Genomic DNA, 21775 nt, shown 5'->3' with positions numbered 1-21775 from the left:
TTTTCTTGTTTGTTTTCTCATAATGTTCGTCACTACTGGATCGTAAATCAGACAGTTACTCAATACACACAGTACTCCAGTCCAATTTTTAACTAACAAATGAAAGAGCGATGCATGTAAACCTTAGGCTAATTTCCATCCATGTCCCCAAACACACTCGCATTCATCCTGGCCTATTGTACATGTTTTTAGTGGGAGGGGAAAGTGTGCGGAGAAAACCTACACAGACACTCATGTACTCTTACCGGAGTAAAAATAATTGTTACCTTTTCCACTGTGCAGAGCTGTGGGAAGATATTTTAGTTAGGGGGTTAGTTTAGTTAGTTAGTTTTAGTTTAGTTTAGTGAGGGACAAAATTTACCCCCAAAATACTTTTTCTGTGCATAAATCCTATTTATTAAACTCTTAACTCCCGCCTGAACCGAGAGCATTTTCTCCAGTTCAGCTTTACCCAAATCCTGTAGGCTAGTGTAATTTGAAAGACCTACAAAACTAAATTGATCTTTTTCCTCACATCAGATTTTTTTTCATCACTTTTTTTGTTGGGCAGTCGTCTCATTTTTGTCAAATTTTCATGACTTTTTCGTGACTTTTTCGTCAAATTATTCCCATTTTTTGGTCAATTATTTATCACTTTTTGGTCAATTTTTTTCTCAATTTTTTGTCAAATTTTTCTCACTTTTTTTGTCAAATTTTTGTCCATTTTTGTCATTTTTTTGTAATTTTTTGGTCACTTTTTAGTCAAATTTTTCTCAGTTTTTTGTCAAATTTTTGTCATTTTTTGTACATTTTTTGTCACTTTTTCGTCAAATTTTTCTCACTTTTTTCACATTTTCATCCTTGTTTCGTCTCAGTTTTGTTGCTATTTTCATACCTTTTTTCCAGAAGCTTTTGGACTGGGGTAAAGCTGGAGAAAATGTGCTCGGTTAAGAGGTAAGCCATCTAATTACAGTTTTTGGCCACACGGGGGCGCGCCTTACTGTTTACTAAAAGACCAGAAGAAGAGCTCTCCCCAAACCCGGAAGCGCTGCCCAAACCGTGAAGCTGCCCGGATCCGTAACGCCTCAAATCAATGAATGTACCTCTGAAGTAAACCCGATCGCAGAGTTTTCGGTTAACAGCTCGACTAGACAGCTGCAGCGGCCATGGCGAGTCGGCTCCCGGCTTGTGTGGTGGACTGTGGCACGGGGTAAGTCGCCAAAGAGGAAGAACTCTGGTTAGCATTAGCATTAGCATTAGCTGCAGGCAGAGGAAGCGGCTGTCAGGCTGCAGCTAACGCCCAGTGCCGCCGCTCCCCGTCGGTCTGCACGGTGCTGCTGACGAAACCCGTGTGTTCAACCGTTTTCTATCCTGTATCTTTACCAGAAAACATCATAAAATTCAGGGGAGGAACGCGGGAATTGGTGGTTTTAGTGCTAGCTAATGCTCATAATGGAAATGGACGTGCACGTAGGCAGCTAGTGCTACTTCCTGGATTGCTTCAGTAAATGAAAGAGCTCTGTTTACTGGCGAAATGGAATAAAACAAAGGTCACAATCATCTTAGAGCTGTTGTTGTTAGTAAAATTATATCTTTTAAGTTATTGTATTGTATACTTTAAGCAACGGGGACGGAAAATGCTAGAACCTTTTTGGTCTGTGCAGAAAAGTGAGCAGGAAACAGTTGTAAAGTGGTTTTCTCAAAGGAGTGTCTCTGACTAGTTGTTTAACCTCTGACCCTCCGCCTTAACCGAGCACATTGTCCCCACTTCAGCTTTACCCAAATCTAGAAGCTTCTCGACTGGAGCTTACAGCCTCATTTGAAAGCTAAGACCCACAAAACTGATCTAAGCTTGTGTTTTCATCATGACTTTGTTTTTTTTTGTTGCTTTTTTAACATCTTAATCACAATTATACTAAACGGCAATGAAAATGTGATAAAGTCGTGACAAAAATGCTATGAGAAAGCAAATGGAAATGTGATGAATGCAACAGAACCGTGACTAAAACAATTAGTTTTAGTCAGCTTGGATCAGTTTTGCAGGTCTTAGCTTTCAAATGAGGCCTATAAGCTGTAAGCTCCAGTTGAGAAGCTTTTAGATTTGAGTAATACTGGAGAAAAAGTGCTCGGTGAAGGTGGGGGTTAAGATGTTGAAACAAGGGTCAGTTTAAAGTGTGACCCTGAATGTTTCTTGGACTCTTGTTGCTTCCCACATTGTGATTTTAACCCCTTAACTCCCACCTGAACTGAGCACATTTTCTCCAGTTTGGCTTTACCCCAGTCCAAAAGCTTCTGGAAAAAAGCTGTGGAAATGGCGACAAAACTGAGATGAAAACGATGATGGAAATGTAGCAAAAAAGCGAGAAAACATTTGACAAAAAGTGATGAAAAATGGATGAAAAAGTGGCAAAAATGTCACAAAAAATGGACCAAAAAATGACAAAAATTTGATGAAAAAATTACAAAAATGTGCCTAAAAAAATGACAAAAAATGTGATAAAATATTGGTGAAAAGATGACAAAAATGTGACAAAGAATGACAAAAAAGTTACAAAAATTAGTTGACTACCCAACAAAAAAAATGATGGAAAACAAATCTGATGACGTGAGGAAAAAGATCCTCTGGGTTCAGGCGGGAGTTAAGAGGTTAAATGAAGGGAATGAATACATATCTGTCTGAAACACCTCCTTTTTTCTCTCAGGTACACGAAGCTCGGATTTGCTGGAAACACGGAGCCGCAGTTCATCATTCCTTCATGTGAGTAAAGCTGCATCAAGTTTAGATTTTCTTTTTTTCAGTATCTTTGTCGTCCAAATCACAACATATTTCCTTATTGCACCGTTTTGACTTATTCACGGTGCGATTGTTTATTATTCTAGTTCTTCTTTTCGGCTCGGTGTGTACGTGTATTTCACAATGGAAAACGTCTGTGCAGCCTTTTTGTTTTTGAAACTTCCTCTTTGGTTTACGTCATTTTCAATCGTAGTTCTGTTATTGTTCCAGCATTTCTTCTCACTCAAATGTTAAAAATAGACCTTTTTTTTACTGTATTTCTATGATGTATTTATTATGTACTTTGCATATGTCTGTGTTTAGGTATTGCAATCAAAGAGTCGGCCAAAGTGGGCGACCAGGCCCAGCGGAGGATGATGAAGGGCGTGGACGACCTGGACTTCTTCATCGGGGACGAGGCCATTGACAAACCGTCTTATGCAACAAAGGTAAACCCTCTTTCAGTGCTTCAAACTTCACATCCTCCTGGTTCAAACTGGTTAGGGCTGAACCATTTGGCCAAAAACTTGTAATATACATGTTTTTATAACTTATTTAGACGATTATTTGAAAGTAACTAGGCAGGGTGGAGGAAGCTTGGAGTTAAAACCTGTTGATATCAATACTAGTCCTTTTATTTAATGCTTCTATTGTTTTTGTGCCAGCAGCAGTTTATGAGTTGCTTTTACCTGTTCTCCATACATACATTAGTTTAAACCTTAAAGCCATACTGCTCACCTCACACAGTAAATTAAATGGATACAATCATTTCTTTTTGGGTGAAAAATGTCTCTAAATCATAGACTGTATATTAAGGATGGACAAAGTGAGGATGGCTTCTCCCATATCGTTCAGCACGGCTAACTGAAGTTTGCTCATGCTAGCAATTATCATTATGTTTCATTGAAGCAGCAAATTTAGTGAAGAAATGGCCATTATTTTCATTTTTAATTTCATTTTTACTGACAGGAAGTGACATAAAGGTCCATAACAGTTTGACTCATTTCCCATTGACTTAACGTGGTCGACACGGCAACTGTTTAAAATAGTTTGCCTCTGTCACTTCCTGTCAGTGTCTAATAAGGAAGTGAATCTATAAATGTCACTACATTTTTTTTAGCAAATCCTAAATATAATTGTGTTAACTATGTTTTAGCAAAAACTGGAAGAAGAAAATTAAAACCCTATAACACCAAGACAAAGGTGTCCAGGTATTCTATTCTATTCTAAAAAGGCCTGAATTGTCCCATTCAAATTGCAGTGGCCCATCCGTCACGGTATTGTGGAGGACTGGGACCTGATGGAGCGCTTCATGGAGCAAATCATCTTCAAGTATCTGCGGGCAGAGCCTGAAGACCACTACTTCCTCCTGGTAAGAGCTGAAGACTCAACGGCCCTCCACTCATGAAGCCGCTTCACATCGTCTGTAGATTTAGATCCCACAGGGACTGCAGCTGCATCAATATTTAAAACACATTATGACCTAATGATGCCATCAAAGGTACGTTTCATAAATCTGCCAGCAGGAGGCGCTGATTTTCACCAGCTACGTTTCATTGTATTTAATTCTTAGGGACATCAGACGAGTGATGGATAATAAATATTTGATCATGTGTGTGTTGTGTCCCTCAGACGGAGCCTCCCCTGAACACTCCGGAGAACAGGGAGTACACGGCCGAGATCATGTTCGAGTCCTTCAACGTCCCGGGACTCTACATCGCCGTGCAGGTACAGCTCGTTCCTCTCACGTGGACACTTCGTACTCTCTGTGTTTTGTTTTTTTTAAACGCCGGTGTGTCTCGTGTCCCCGCAGGCGGTGCTGGCGCTGGCGGCCTCCTGGACGTCCCGGCAGGTGGGGGAGAGGACGCTGACCGGGACGGTGATCGACAGCGGGGACGGGGTCACGCACGTCATCCCTGTGGTACAGCACTTTCGGTCCTTATGGTTAATGTAGGCCTGATGTATTGAGCTTTCAACCTCAAAAATCAATCAATTTCTTTGTAACTAATATGTCACAAAATAAAACCTTAAATCTAAAGCTGGCACTATTAAGATTTCTGTATGTGCAATTTATAGAACTGCCTTATTTATTTTTACATGACACAGAAATGACAGAAGACTATACTGGTACCTCCTTTTCATTTATTTTACATATGTATAGTGTTGTTAGGTGAACCAACCAAGAAACTTTAACTACAAAAGAGCAGGAAAAAAAACAACACGTTTTTCATATTTTTTAAGCAAATTTTCCCCATAACCCTAGATTTTTTGCCTTTTTATTCGTCCACTTTTTCCCCTACTTGTTCCCATTTTTACCTACTTTTTTCCAAAAATTTTCAAATGTTCCCCCAATGCTTTCCGCAATATTTCTGCTTCTTTCCCCAGTGTATTAAATTTTTTTTCCGCTTTTACCCCAAGTTTTCCTTATTCCTACCAATTATTCCCACACACACAGTTTTCCCCCCCAATATTTACAATTTTTCCTTTTCTCTAATTTTTTTCCACTTCCGCCCCCCTTTATATTTTGCCCCAAATTTTTCAGCTTTTCCCCCCGATTGTCTCAAATTTTTCCTCCATTTTTGATGACCAACAGCATCAAAACTTGGATCTAAATATTTCATAATTCCCCGACCTGCTTTTTCAATACCAGTGGAACCTAAGCGTTTTTTTGATACCATGTTTGTATCGTTTAACCCCTTAACTCCCACCTGAACCAAGCATATTTTCTCCAGTTCGGCTTTACCCCAATCCAAAAGCTTCTGGAAAAAAGGTGTGAAAATAGCGACAGAACTGAGACGAAAACAATGATGATGTGACAAAAAAGTGAGAAAACTTTGACAAAAATGTGACCAAAAATGACCAAAAAGACAGAAAATGACAAAAAAAAATGACTAAAAAAAAGACAAAAAATGTGCCAAAAAATTACCCCAAAAAAAGATTAAAAAAAGACAATAAATGTGACAAAAATGTGACAAAAAAGTGAGAAAACTTTGACAAAAATGTGACCAAAAATGACAAAAAAGACAGAAAATGACAACAAAAAAAAATGATTAAAAAAAGACAAAAAATGTGACACAAATGTGACAAAAATGTGACCAAAAAAATGACAAAAAAAATGATTAAAAAAATGACAAAACTGCAAAATGAGTTGAATACCCCCCAAAAAAGATGGAAAAAAATCTGATGACGTGAGGAAAAAGATCCATTTAGATGAGTTTTGTAGATCTTAGCTTTCAAATGAGGTGTCTACAGGATTTGGGTAAAGCTAAACTGCTCGCGGTTCAGGCGGGAGTTAAGAGGTTAAAGCAGTACTAAGTAACGTGTTTACCTTAATGAATCCTTTCCGTAGTCCCTGTGGGGGTAATACAAGTGTTTATGGGATGTATGGAGGGTCTTTCATCTCCCCCTGGTGTCTCTGGACAGAAAACCATGTTTGCAACTTGACTGCCACTGGTGCGGAGAAAACAATACACACTAATGGAATCACGAAGAAGAAGCTAGCATGCTAACGGGCAAAGCTAACGGCGGGCTAACGTCACTTTAAACAGTATTTACAGCCAAGTTTGAGTGAATTTTTTTTATAATTGGATGCACAGTAACCCTCTCTCTTCGCCTTTCCTGTCAGCGTAGTATTTACTCTCCAAGACAATTAATAAGTTAAAAAAAATCGTAACTTGCTACTACACCTGCAGTTGCGCTTATGGCCTCTAGGGGGAAGAGTTACTTGGTACTGCCAGAGTTACTTGGTACTGACATTGTTTCCTCATAGTCCATAATCTCCATCAAAAGTTTCAAACTGATACCTCCACATTTAAATTCCTGTCCCGTGTGTGTCCAGGCCGAGGGCTACGTGATCGGCAGCTGCATCAAGCACATCCCCATCGCCGGGCGGGACATCACCTACTTCACCCAGCAGCTCCTCAGGGACCGGGAGGTGGGCATCCCCCCCGAGCAGAGCCTGGAGACCGCCAAGGCCGTCAAGGTAAACTCCCCAGAGAGTCAAACATCAGGACCGTACACACCACACACCGGGGAACGCAGCTCGAACGAAATGTTTTGATTTGATTCAGGAGCGGTTCAGCTACGTTTGCCCCGACCTGGTCAAAGAGTTCAACAAGTACGACACGGACGGGTCAAAGTGGATAAAGCAGTACACGGGGGTCAACGCCATCACCAAGAAGGAGTTCACCATCGACGTGGGCTACGAGCGCTTCCTGGGGCCGGAGATCTTCTTCCACCCGGAGGTACTGACTCTAGACACTGACTACTGCGGCTTCTTTCTTACATGTCATTAAAAAGCATTACGTCGGATTCAAACTGGAATTAAATCTATATTTATTGGAAAACTATGACATCGCTCAACAAGTTTTACTGTTTAAGTTAATTGAAAATACCAAAATGGCCGCCTAAAACATATTCAGCTGCAGTTTTGGCTGTAATTGACTATTTTTTTGCTAGAAAGTTTCTCGTTTTGTTCATTTCTCTTTCTTCTTTGGTGAAATGTTTGCAAATCTTAAGACATGAAATACACCCTGATTTTCTTCCTGCGTTTGTGGCTTTAAACAGTGATATTTTGGCATTCAAAATAGTATTAAAAAGCATTAGAATCAACTGCCTCTGCCCATGTAAACCCTGAAATATAATGAGATTTGTTTAGATAAATTCCCCAACATTTATAATCCTTTTAAAAAAACGTAACGTCCGACTAAACGGCCTTTTCATGATCAGCATTCCATGTAAAACCACGGTCACTGGCGTTAGTTTCCTCCCAGGTGTTGATTAAAGCACTTTCTTCATCACTGGTGTAGCTCTGCAGTTTATAAAGTCACCAGCAGAGGGCGCCCTCGTCCTCACTGAACAGCAGCATGAAATGCGGTGCATTCAGAAACAGGAAATGTTTTTCTGAAAGTGTTTGACGGTAAGGAGGTGTTGTCGGGGAAGCCTCACATGCGATGTGACCATAATAATAGGAAATCTATGAACTCACAGCCTATAGGCCAAGTACAGAAGGCTCATTTGAAAGCTAAGACCTACAAAACTCATGTAAACAGTTTTCCTCATGTTGCTGCTGCATTGTCACTTTTTGGACTTTGGTTTTCATTGCTTTTTATTGCATTTTCATCAATTTTCTGTTACTCCTTTTGTTGCTCTGTCGCTTTTCTATTGTATTTTCGTCAGATTTTGGTCCATTTTTCATAGCCTTTTTGTTTTTGCGTTTTCACTTTATCTCATTTTGTCGCTATTTTGACACTTTTTCAAGAAGCTTTTAGATTTGGGTAAAGCCAAAATGGAGAAAATGTGCTCAGTTCAGGTGGGGGTTAAGAATTTGAAGGGTGGGATGAGCGCATGTGTTAGTTATTAGTTTGCATTAGTTTGCCCACCTCTGATACAAAGAGACTACTGCCATTTATTTTACTTTTAAAGTGTGGTTTTAAGAGAAAAAGGAAAAAGAGAAACATGTGCCGTCTCACAAAACACATCAGAACAGTGGTGACAATGTTAATTCAGCAGGCGTAGATTCCTTCACTGCTCCTTCTTCATCCATAGAATTTCTAAATCAGTTGGTTGTTCATGGCGTATCGTCGCCCCCCTTTGGTGACATCTAGGAATACGCCTGCACTCCTTTAGGAAAAGATTGGGCTCAGACTGACCCATGTGTTTGTGTGCAGTTCGCCAACCCAGACTTCACCCAGCCCATCTCGGAGGTGGTGGACGAGGTCATCCAGAACTGCCCCATCGACGTGCGGCGCCCGCTCTATAAGGTACACGCCTCTGCGCCGCCCGCGTGTGCGTCGAACCCTCGCTGTAACTTATACTGTGCTTTTCCAGAACGTGGTGCTTTCCGGGGGCTCCACCATGTTCAGGGACTTCGGCCGCCGTCTGCAGAGGGACCTGAAGAGGAGTGTGGACGCTCGGCTGAAGATCAGCGAGGAGCTCAGCGGAGGCAAACTCAAGGTGACCTGGGAAAACATGCACCAGTTTTATGATCAATATCCAATAAAGCCTTTACAATTAGCTCATTTCTACCATATTCAGCTGCCATTATTTGTCCTGTTTGTTTTTGGAACTTCTTGAACTCCTTTCCTTGTGTAACACTGGTGTTTTCCCGCAGCCTAAGCCCATCGACGTCCAGGTCGTCACCCACCACATGCAGAGGTACGCCGTGTGGTTCGGAGGCTCCATGCTGGCGTCCACGGTGAGCGTCTCCACCTTTCCTTTTTTTACTGACCGCTTCGTCTGACACTCACATAAGATGTTACTCCTGCAGATCATGTTTTAGTTAGTCTTGAATGGAGTTCAAGGATTCTTAGCTAAAGCAATCACCATATTTAACCTCTTAACCCCCGCCTGAACTGAGAGGATCTTTTTCCTCACGTCATTAGATTTTTTTTCCATCATTTTTCTGTTGGGTATTCAACTCATTTTTGTAACTTTTTTGTCATATTTTATCAAATTTTTGTCGCATTTTTGTCATTTTTTTTAGTCATTTTTTGTCAAATTTTTGTCATTTTTTCATCATGTTTTTAATAAAATTTTTGTCATTTTTTTGTCATTTTTTAAATCAAATGTTTTATTTTTTTGTCACATTTTTGTCATTTTTTGTCACATTTTGTCACATTTATGTCATTTTTTGTCACATTTTGTCACATTTTTGTCATTTTTTCATCATGTTTTTAATCCAATTTTTGTCATTTTTTTGTCACATTTTTGTCCATTTCTTGTGACATTTTTGCCACTTTTTCATCAATTTTTCGTAATTTTTCTGTTGGGTGTTCAACTCATTTTTGTAAGTTTTTTGTCATTTTTTTGGTCATTTTTTATCAATTTTTTGTCACATTTTTGTCATTTTTTCGTCATTTTTTAAATCAATTTTTTTTCATTTTTTTTGTCACATTTTGTCACATATTTATCACATTTTTGTCAATTTCTTGTGACATTTTTGCCACTTTTTCATCAATTTTTCATAATTTTTTTCTCACATTTCCATCATTGTTTTCGTCTCAGTTTTGTCGCTATTTTCACAGCTTTTTTCCAGAAGCTTTTGGATTGGGGTAAAGCCAAACTGGAGAAAATGTTCAGGTTCAGGTTCAGGTGGGAGTTAGGGGGTTAACTTCATATGACTCTGTTCAATGGGAAAAGGCCTTATGATGTAAAGCTTGAAAAAGTTTGCATAATACCCCCCTTTAAGAGTTTTATCGCTTGACAATCAGGAAGTGAAAGTACCAGATATGTAGTTTCTGCTGTTTTAGACCAATATGGCGTTTTCAAAATGGCGTTCCTCTCCCCGCAGCCCGAGTTCTACCAAGTGTGCCACACCAAGAAGGACTACGAGGAGATCGGGCCGAGCATCTGCCGCCACAACCCCGTCTTCGGAGTCATGTCCTAGGCTTCCTCCCCTCTGCCTCTCCCTCTCTCTCTCTCTCTCTCTCTCTCTGTCCGCCGAGCAGGACTGGACACCAGGACGCTGCAAAAAGAATTACCCAGGAGCCTTTGCAACGCGGGGCTGCACCTACGAGTGGACCAAACGGAGGAGCGGCCGGGTTCCTGGCGACGAAATGTTTACCGCAAGTTGGATTAAAAAAAAAAAATGGATTTGCCTCCTATACAGCAGGTTCATCAAGTTTTCAGACCTCCTTTGAATTGTTTGTGTTTTATTATGTAGCCGTCTGATATTAACGTCGATAAATATTCTGTCCATTGGTAAAAATTCGACATTAATCACCCTACAATAATAAAATGAAAATGGACGTTTAAAAAGTTTTGAAAATATATGAAAAATATAGAACTATTATTGCATTTAACAATCATTGCCAATCTACAGAAAGGCCGCTTTTTAAAGCATATAAAGAATAATTTTTCGGCTTCAGCATATTAAAATAGGAACAAACGGAGGTGTGGACACTTCCTGAAGCCGCTGTGTAGTTCCAGGGTTGTAGTATGTCATTATTGAGTCTGTATAAACGCACTTTGGCGTGTGGGTTGTTTCTCGCTCCTTTATTTTATGTACATTCTGAAACAAACTGGGTGTTCAAGATGATTTTTATCGTATGCTTAAGGAATATTAATGATGGAAAAAAAACAACTGCTTATTCTTTCTTTTTTGTACTTTTGAAGTCAAATCGGAAACAAAAATAAATGGTTAAAAGTGTATTTTTTTTTGTCTTGATTTTAAAATATGTTCATATTTTTTTAGTCAGGGTGTTTAAAGTTTTAATGGCACGACCCTCATCAGATCATATATTTATTTGGCACAGAGGGAGTTTTAATGAAAGCGGGATTAAAATAAGTTAATTCTAACAAGCACATGCACCCAGTATTATGTAAAGCCCAACATAATGATTCCCAGTCGACTTACTCATCAATATATAAACTTCAGAACCATCATTTACAAAATATAGAAAGAACACAAGGCAAATGCTTTGTTTTTAATAAGCACTGGCTCTAGAATCAACTGAGCGTCCGTCAGAGCAACAAAAGGGTGCAGATTCTACTAAAAGTTGTCATTTTCCTACTCACTACTGCCACCTCAGGTCTTACATGTAACTGCAGTTTCTATATTAAGCCCGTAGATCATTTTTAACATGTTGAAACTCTGTCTAGCCCCTTTAAGCACAACACAAACTAAAAACACAACTGGGGAAATCATTTAACATGACCTGTCGGCATTACCTGTGTAGAGACACCTCAATGTCTTTCCCTTGTGGATTATCAAAGGGTGTGATTGTAAAGGAAATACCCCACGTGGGACAGTCCCTTTGGTTTGACAGAGTGAGCTGCGTTACATCAGGTAAACAAGTCCTCAGATCGTGAATCGGCAATTTATGACTGTGATGATTTATCCACGAGTGAGGTCTCTGTAGCTCCAAGCTCCGTAAAATCATTAAACTAAAACTGTGAGTAGAAATGCTGTAAATGTAAAATCCATGTCTGTCCTGTCTATCTCCTCAAATACATGTTCTGCCCCCCATTCTATCTGTGCACACCTTTTAGTCCTTTTTGTGTGTTTTTTTAACTTTTTATTTATTTAAACAAAACATGACAGGGCAATACAAAACACACATTCTTTAAAACTATACATATTCATAAAGCTGTGTATCTATCTACACAGACCTACTTGCCTTCACACCCACTCCTGCAGCTTCCTCATTTTTTTTTTCATAAATCATCATCTGTTAACAACCCCCTTCCTTTTGTTTCGGCGCCGCCTGTCCTTTTTGAAGTCGTGATTGTGTATTGACTGATGTGCCATGCATTTCATGGGAAACCAAGCAGTTACCGTAAATATTGCAGTAGCACTACCATTGAGTAAAACGAAACGCTTTGATGCGGGTTGTACTTGTTACACCACATACGCCTGGGGCTCGACACTAACGTAGTCCCGTCGTCCCGGGGACGGAAAAAAAAAATGCACGGGACGAGATGAGATCTTACCCGGGACGGTCTCGGGACGATAGGCCTTTTTAATATATATGTATTTTTAGGGCTGCAATGATTCATCGATTAAATCGATGAACTCGATTAGTAAAATGCTTTGAATAATATTTTCCCGCTTCGATGATTTGCTTAAGTAATATTTCTCATTAAAACCGTATGAAACGGGGCCGCCTACGCGCTCGGAACTAAGTGGCGCTTGTTTCCGCACGGCCGCTTCCCAAGAGCACAGCTCTATGGTTGTAAACACCAGAGCGGAGCTCGCAGTGCTAAAACTCGTAGCCGGGCAGAGCCAGGCTGTTGTAATCATCAAAACACGGCTCAAAGAAGAAGAAACTCCGCAACGAGAGGCGAAGACGGGACGGAGGCGAACGAGGCTAAAGGACCCGACTCCCCCGCTACCGCCACAACAATACTGACAACGGCATCAGTGATGATTTACCATCAGGACGATCTACACTTTCATCCACTGTTACTTCAAAGTGTGACATGAGGTAACTTCTCTCCTTTCCCCCTCACCAAACACAGACCTTTACATCCTACTGTATCTACTCAAAGTGGTTTGCGCTAAATATCTTTACGCTGTATCTACGATTTAAATTAAGATAAATAAAAACACAGATTTACGTAGAGTGACCACCTGTCCCTCTTTTGACTGTCCTGCAGAGCCATGTCGTTCTCCTGCTTAACATGTCCCACTTTATCACTGAAGCCCTCATGATTTTTGTGTTTAACTGCTTAATAATATATTGCAATCTGTTGCTTGCTAGTGTTATAAAAGTTGTAATAATGAAAAGGTTGGTCTTTTTTAGTGGGATAAAAAAAAAACCCTGATCTATAAAAAACTAAACTAATTTCTCTGTACTTCAAAGTTCTGCCAAATTGTCCCACTGGTCTGTTTAAACTATTTATGGTGGTCACACTATTTCAAAAGCAGAATAAAACTCCAACAGTCACACTGTTTCATCTGTACTTTAAATTTCTCATATCCATCCTTTCATTGCTCACAACAAATACATTTATGAACCATAAACACTGACACATTAATCCCTGCTATAGCAATACTATGACAAAAATACTTAAAATGTTTCTCCTCTTTTAGGAAACCCCTCTGGTTGAGATCCTGGGAAAGAAATGAATCACCTGAGCTTCAGCAGAACATTTCAAGATTCTGTTTCCAGTCAGGACCTACTTCACTTGAATAAGAATAAAAGTACTGATTTAAAAGACACTGAAGCTGCTCTCGCTCCTCGTCATGGACATGAGGACAGGCGTCTCTTAATGAGCGTCAAATGTTGCTGCTTTTGGGACAAACTAAGAAATTACGAATAAATGATGTTATTTCTAGCAGAAAAATCCTTTGTTAAAAACATTTTTTCTCCTTTTATAATCTGCTCTAAAGTCATGAAATGTAGTTTTTCAATATAAATGCAATACATATCTGATTACTCGACAAAATGATGTAAATAATCAATAGTTGCAGCCCTAATATTTATGTAAGCGAGTGTGCATGCTCCCCTCTTCCCTATAAAAGAGCGAGAGCTCTATAAAATTCGGGACGGTTCACATCCATTTCGGGACGATGCCAAATGGTTTTCGGGACGGTGTCGGGACGGTCATGAAAAAAGTTAGTGTCGAGCCCTGCGCCACACGAAAACATAATTCTTCCAAATGCCAGGGCGGCAGATGAACTCACAACACTGAAATGTCCGGATCATATCATCTTGAGCACAGGCGCCTTTGCCTTAAGCCATGTCAAAGAACAGTTTCTGAAATCGAATCTTTTGGCCAGTTTCTTATCCAAACCACATTATGTCCCCATGTGTTTCTGTATTTTGTGATTTGAATGCATTGTTCGTTTAAATAAAAGTGGAAAAACTATTAACAGCTTCCACAAAGACATGTTTTAACCTCTTACCACCCGCCTTAAAGGGGGGGTATTATGCAAAATTGACTTTTTCAAGCTTTACATCATGTTATTCTGTCACTCCCTCATTAAAAACATGCCTGAAGTGTTGCCTTGGCACATTCACGTATTTCTGAGTAATCTGTAAAAACTCTGATGGCGGCCATTTTAGGGATAGGTTTGCCTGAGTCCTCCTAGGAACGCCCCCACCTCCTGGAGACGCCTCCGAGCTTTCGTCACCAGCCGAGTAACCAACCACTGCTCCTCAGCAGAACCCCCTCCCCACTGATGCCACAGACAGCGTGTGGAGGGGGCGTGTCGGAAAGGCTCAGAGGTTCTTAAAGAGACAGAGGCCTATTTCAAGACATTCACTACAGCCATTTTGAGAGAGACATTTTATACAAGGCAGTTATTCTAATTTACTGCATTTACAGACCAACACAAGGTTTGCTCATCATTGTAGTGTGATATAGACTGGTGCTATGTGATTGAAAAAAGCATAATACCCCCTCTTTAATTCCAGCTCGGCTTCACCCAAATTTAAAACATTCTCGACTTCATTACTTTTTTATTCATTTTTTATTAATTTGTTGTTATGGTTTTTTTTTGTCATGTTTTTTGTCATGCTTTTGTTGGTTTTTCCATTTTTTCCCCCTTGTTGCCTTTTGTCATGTTTTGGCCACGTTAATATGTCACTTTTTTGTTGCTTTTCCGGCACATTTTTGATTTGAAGTGCACTGTCAGATTACTGTTGGCACGCGACATGTCCAATGTTAATGATCAGACTTGAGCTCCCTTAAGCTCGAAGTGTGGGCTTCCTGAATCTTAGTATTTCACATTTGAGCGGTTAAAAATATTACCTATAGATTTGATTTGTCATGAACTCTCTTCATGTGGTTTAAGAGGGAATTATAGGCCTACCCCCAGCATAATGTATACATGTAGTTTTGTTTTTATCTGCCCTTTAGTCTTTGGACAAAAGTGCTTTTTTTGTCTTTGTATGTGATAGTTTTACTCCAGTTTTAGTTGACAATAACTTCAGTCAAGTTTTAGTAAAAAGAAAAGAATATTTCAACAAATTCAAAACTCCCAACTCTTATCCGCCGGATAAGAGTCTCGCGTTAACGCCGATGACGGCCCACCACTAAACATAACATAACATCATTTCAACACATTGTTAAATATTAATAAAAGAACATATGTTTTACTACTCCTGCCTTTGTTCCTATTTTTGCCAGGCTTACCTAAAGCGTGTTTATTTCATACCATACAAAAAGGGAGACCCCTGCCTTCCCTACGGTTACACTGGCAATGTAATCCAGTGAACAAATAGTGAGTAATTCGTCATCATCAGTAGAAGTAAATCAATAGCCAGCTGTTTCCATCAGAAAGTGTAGACTAGGTCAGTGTTGTGTATGGTCTTCCATAGACACACGATGACTGAACAGTTAAAGAGTTCAGTCAAAACACACAAGAAGGGCTAAACTTAAATCAGCATTAAAGGTCCTATATCATGCAAAATCGACTTTTTTGAGCTTTTAGCCATGTTGTTATGCTATTTCCTTATCAAAAACACCCCCAGAGTGGTTTGCGGCTTCATTCACGCAGCTCTCAGTAATCCTCCTGAATCCTGCTCTCTGAGCAGCTGCTCCGCCCTCTCCTGGTGAACGACTGAGTGTTCAGTTGTGTCGTAACAGCGGAACGGAAGTGCTCGACGTCTGTAATGTAATGTCTTACAGCCTGATTTTAATTTGTCAAATAGCTTTTTCATTATTTCTGTCGTAAGAGAGATGAAAGAGTAAAAAAAAAAGGATGTGCCCAAGGTGCTTCCAGGTCAGCTGTGGCCAAAACAAACACATTGCCTTGAGCATCTGAACAGATCAGTCATGTTTGCGCTGCAGCTGTGAAGATGGAGCTTGTTGTCATCTATTCTGAACAGCTGTTCTTTATTCTAACTAACGATCATGTCACGGACGGAGAAAAAGAAGCCGTTTGGCTACGAGGAGGAGTTTATTCAACTTTTTTCAAGAAGAGGCCAATCGAAGTTGTTTTTTTCTCTGGGATTCAGAGACTTTCACCAAAATATTGTTTTTCTGTGACTGTCTCTGATGGATGTTTGATGAACCTTCACCAGAACCAAAGTGGATTAACTTTTATAACCAACGCGAGTCCCACAATGTAAACAGTGATGGAGCAGAGCGGTGAGTCAATCCAAACGTGGGTTAGCATATTAGCATGTGTGTTAGCATATTAGCTTGTGTGTTAGCATATTAGCATGTGTGTTAGCATATTAGCATGTGTGTTAGCCATTTATGAAGCTGTGTTGCAGGTGTCAACTCCGTATAACTGCATCGTGAAGTATCTTCACATATTGCTGTTTATTTATATTACGGTAAAGTTGTATGTGCGGAGAGAGGGGGCGGAGTTAACTGAATCGAAGCTTTGTGTCTTCCGGGTTCGAAAAATACCTCCAGAAAACACTTATATTTATCACAAAAATGAGTGCTCCATAATGGTAGAGGTACAATATATCATATAAATGCCTGTACTTAACTTTGGAATGGCTAAAATAGCATGATATAGCTCCTTTAAGCAGGTACAATCAAAAATGGAAGTAGCACAAAGAGCCTCCTGTTTTTCACCGAACCCGTAGTTATATCATATCGATATATCTGCCATGAATATCGAGATCTGAAATTTTGTCCATATCGTTCAGCCCGACCAAACACTGCAGAAGGTTATATTCCAGATTTCACATGACTAGTGTATTTGGATTTATGAGTCACTGTAGTCACTCACCACAATTAGCATACGTTAGCGTAAACCTAGATACAGCAAGTGAATTTCATTGTTCTGGAGTGTTACCGCAGACAGTAGGAACCTCTAGGAACTTCCTCTGCCTCGATTCAATGACAATGTAAACGCTTTTGTATCGATATGATATAACTACGGGTTCGGTGAAAAACAGGCATTTTTCAGAAAAATTTAAACATAATACAAACGAGTGCAGTTTTATTAATGAGAGCTCACTGCCAGTCATTAACATAAAGTCACCAAACAATAAATCAAAAAATGTAATATTTTCAAACAGTAGTTGTCCCTTTTGGGCTGCGCTACAATGTTTTACATCTTGCACGTGAGTTATCATTCACACTAGCAGAGACGAATTCTTATCATGGGGAATTATTCAAGGGCAATTGTAAAAATGATGTTTGTGATGATGTGGGAAATCTATATCCATTATATCGTTATGTTTGCGATATTAATATCTTGAAAATTCATATCTCGACATTGATACCATAATAATATATCGTTCAAGGCCTCGTGTTTGGTGGATAAAAATAAACAGAAACGGTACAAACGTTGAACTACAAAGGCAGGTTTTTAAAGAAAACCAAGTGAAATGCTAATAGAATCTGGCAACAAGTGGCTGCAAAGACACATGTGATTTAGATTTCACATGTGTCTTTCGCAGGGCATTAAAAAACGTAATAAATGAATTATGCCTCAATTAAGACCATTCAATTTGATTCAAATTTGCATTAGGGCTGAAACAACTAATCGATTAATCGACAACTAATCGATTTCTAAAAATAGTTGTCAACTATTTCAGTAATCGATTAATCGTTTTCTCGTAAACACAGACTAAAATAGAGCAAAGATAAAAATTATTATGTGTTTTGGATGAAAACCTACTTTGTTTTTAAAGTGAGGGTCTGCAGTGTTTTGTACATTGTAAATTTCATAAACATCTGCCTTTGTCTCGTCCAATCAGAAAGCAGAAGTAGCACAAAGAGAAACGTTTACTTTAAGTTTCTCTTTAGCTCTATGTGATAAAAATGTTTAAACAAATACAATTTCCATGCACCTGCAAAAGTTGCAGTGTCTAATTTATATCAAAATGTCCTCCCCTCATTCCTCCATTTTGATTGTTTACAAATCCTACAAAATAACATATGCCAAGATTTCTTTTTGCATTTGTGACATTAAAAATATGGTATTGAGGCATGAAAATTGCATTAAAAAGCCGATCAGATCTTCCACAAAACAAGTGACTGGGATCTAACCCGGTCTGACCTCTACTAGCAAGTCCTTAAAGGCTTGTACTTCATGTATTAGTTCAATTGTTCATGTCTTTTCCTCTCCAGTCTTGGTGTTAGAAATCTTTGAATCATTTTCAAAGCTGATGTTTGAGTCTATTGAGGGATTGACTAGCAGAGATAATCTGTGACATTTACGTGTTTGTAACCACAAACCGGGGGCTGATACACTTTCCCTCAGATATCAGTGAAGCATAATGCCACTTACTGTTAGCTGAGTCTCTCTTTGTCAGATGTTCCAGTTAGGCCATATTATTTTCCATTACACATCTTACGAGACATTTTCAAATAAGCTAGTGAGTTTGTTGGTGTCAGGTTTCTCCCGGTCAGGCACTACTTTCGCTTTCAACTAACTGTTTGCTCATGGGTAAAATGAGTCATGTGTGCAACGGACTTACAAATGTCTAGTGGGATGAGATGACTGCACATTTTAAGATTAGGCATTGAAATTATAGGAACATTTCCCATGTTTGCTTCTCTCTCATTTACCAATTGAGCCAGAAGCAAACCTTCCTCTGTCCAGTTGGGTTTCCTTTTTCTTTTATTGATTGACTACGGAATTCTTCCGCAGTCAATTATTGGTTTTCATGTTCTTTATTATTATTCCTCTTCCATCTTTTTCCCGATTTTCTAGAGCTTTCAGCACCTTCATGCGTTGTGCAATTTATGCAAGTTATGCATCAAAACGTTCCGCATGTTGAGGAGAAGGGTGCTATTACTTTTGGGACTTCTGCAACTTACGGTTTTTCCGCAATCGGCCAAAATGTCGGAGATTTTTCCCATTGACTTATAATGGGGCTGCCGCAAATCCATGCTTTTCTGCACTTTTTTCTGCATTTTCTGCAATTTCTGCACTTTGTGCATGTTCAGCTTATGCAACTTGTGGGTTTTGAGAAAAAATTGTCCTTCTGCAGTTTTCCAGGTTTTTTATACGGGAGTTTGAAATTTTTGCATTAGTGTGTATGGGGGAATCCAGCCAATGGGGAGACTCCAGGACTTTCAGCCATTTGTGCAGTTTCTGCCAATCAAGCACTGAGGCCATTTCAACAGTTTGACCAGTTTATGGAATATAAAAGTTTATGCAATATTAATAATTTATGCAAATTAACCACTTTATGGGATTTAACCAGTTTATGCATTTTAAAGCGTTTATGCAACTTAAGAGTTTATGCCATTTAGGACTTTTGAATTTTAAAGAGTTTATGCAATTTACATAATTTATGCAAATTAACCCATTCATGCATTTTACCACTTTATGCAGTTTATGCAAATTAGATTATGCAATTTGAAGAGTTTATGCAATTTCTACATTCGCTTCCCGCATTTCCGCAGTCAATCGCAATGGCGCAGTGAGTAGAAATGTTCAAAATTGAAAGTGCAAATATGACCAGCATGGCAATTAATATAATAAGTGTTATTTGGATGTGATCTATCTATCTATCTATCTATCTATCTATCTATCTATCTATCTATCTATCTATCTATCTATCTATCTATCTATCTATCTATCTATCTATCTATCTATCTATCTATCTATCTATCTATCTATCTATATATACAGTATTTAGTACAGAGGAAAGAGTAACCAAATGTTTTATTCAAATTCAAAAGCAAAAGCCGCGTCTCAAACCCACTTCCACGAGCTCCTGCACAAGGGGGGGCTGGCCAAGGAAGTAGAGCAAGCTGAGCGACGGAAAGCGTTTTTTTGCCCCGCTTGGTGTGAGCCCGGCGTTACAGCTCCAGCCTGCGCTCTCACTCTAGAGTGAAGGGCAGACAAGTGTGGACAAGTCTTCATTGGATCACCTACAGATGGATGTCGTGTTGCTTTGGAGTTTGGCTCTTTCCGGTGGTGAGTTGTAGATTAGTAGTACTATGACTGCCCGGACTTTCACGTGGTGCTTTCCTTATCTTTTCTTTTTCACACCTTTACGAGTCTTTGAAAGAATATAGTCTGCAATCAGATGAACAGCAGCAGACAAACAATGATGAAGTAAGATCTGCGAACCCTCGAAAGCACTGTCGATTTTAGGGATAACAGATTAATCCTGGTGTCACCTTCTCGTCAGATACCTTTGACTGTAAAAAACAACTCTCACGTGTCCTCGTGAGCCACACGCATTTGAGTCTCTCACGCCACACCCGCTAAATACACTGCTCACAAAAACTTAGGGCACACTCAAAAAACACAATGTAACTCCAAGTCAGTCAAATTTCTGGGACATCAGACTGTCCAGTTAGGAAGCCACGCTTATTGTGAATCAGTTTCACTTGGTGTTGTGGAAATTAAACAGACACAGGTGGAAATGAGAGGCAATTAGCAAGATCACTCCAAAAGAGGAATGGTTTTGCAGGTGGTGACCACAGACCATTTCCCTGTCTTCATCCTTTGTACCGTATTTTTGGAACACTTTTGCATTTGTCCAGTGTTCTCACCACTAGAGGCATCATGAGGAGCATCTACAACCCACAGAAGCTGCTCAGGGAGTGATGCTCATCCAAAATGGCAGGTCCATTCGTGCTGTGGCAAGAAGGTTTGCTGTGTCTCCCAGCGCAGTGTCCAGAGCATGGAGGAGACACCAGGAGACAGGCCAGTACACCAGGAGACCTGGAGGGGCCGACCGAGGTCAACAACCCAGCAGCAGGACCGCTATCTGCTCATTTGTGCACGGAGCAACAGGAGAAGCACTGCCCGAGCCCTACAAAATGACCTCCAGAGGGCCACAAATGTGCATGCTGGTCCTCAAACGGTCAGAAACCGACTCCATGAGGGGGGTATGAGGGGGGTATGAGGGGGGTATGAGGGGGGTATGAGGGGGGTATGAGGGGGGTATGAGGGGGGTATGAGGGTGGTATGAGGGTGGTATGAGGGGGGTATGAGGGGGGTATGAGGGGGGTATGAGGGGGGTATGAGGGCGTTGGGCCGGTGCTTACTGCCCAACACCGTGCAGCCCAATTGGCATTTGCCCGAGAACACAGCGATTGGCAGATTGGCCAATGGTGCCCTGTGCTCTTCACGGATCAGAGCAGGTTCACCCTGAGCACCTGTGACAGACGTGACAGAGTCTGGAGACGCCCTGGAGAACGTTCTGCTGCTGCAACATCATCCAGCATGGCCGGTTTGGTGGTGGGTCAGTGATGGTCTGGGGAGGCATTTCATTGGAGGGCCGCACAGCCCTCCATGTGCGAGCCAGAGGTTCCCTGACTGGCATTGGGGACCGGGATGCAGGTCCTGCATGATGAAGGTATTGATGTTCTGGACTGGCCTGCCCGTTCCCCAGACTTAAATCCAATAGAGCACATCTGGGACATCATGTCTCAGTCCATCCATCAACGCCACGTGGCACCACAGACTGTCCAGGAGCTGACTGATGCTCTAATCCAGGTCTGGGAGGAGATCCCTCAGGAGGACGTCCGTGGTCTCATCAGGAGCTGCCCAGGCGTTGTAGGGAGTGCATTCAGGCACGTGGAGGCCACACACACGACTGAGGATGATACAGACTCGTTTGGAGGAATTTCTACAGAATTTGGATCAACCAGTGACCTGATTTGTCACTTTGATTTTGACCATAATTTTGGATCCAGACC

At 40.3% G+C, this 21775-nt stretch overlaps 1 protein-coding gene across 1 annotated transcript; it reads left to right on the top strand.

Annotated features, from left to right (window-relative positions):
* The first annotated feature begins 1059 nt into the window (after positions 1-1059).
* Positions 1060-10848, top strand: LOC306981846 (actin-related protein 3-like). Its single transcript, XM_079581572.1, has 12 exons — positions 1060-1189; positions 2682-2737; positions 3077-3201; positions 4014-4124; positions 4385-4480; positions 4566-4673; positions 6591-6734; positions 6823-6996; positions 8422-8514; positions 8582-8707; positions 8865-8948; positions 10044-10848. Exons 1-12 carry the CDS (start codon positions 1146-1148, stop codon positions 10137-10139), a joined length of 1257 nt encoding a protein of 418 aa, XP_079437698.1. The 5' UTR covers positions 1060-1145; the 3' UTR covers positions 10140-10848.
* Positions 10849-21775: the final 10927 nt, after the last annotated feature.

This window comes from Gobius niger, assembly GCF_951799975.1.
Source record: "Gobius niger genome assembly, chromosome: 23".
Lineage (NCBI taxonomy): Eukaryota > Metazoa > Chordata > Actinopteri > Gobiiformes > Gobiidae > Gobius > Gobius niger.
The sequence above is the reverse complement of the archived record's forward strand: the minus strand, read 5'-3'. Positions and strand labels throughout refer to the sequence as shown.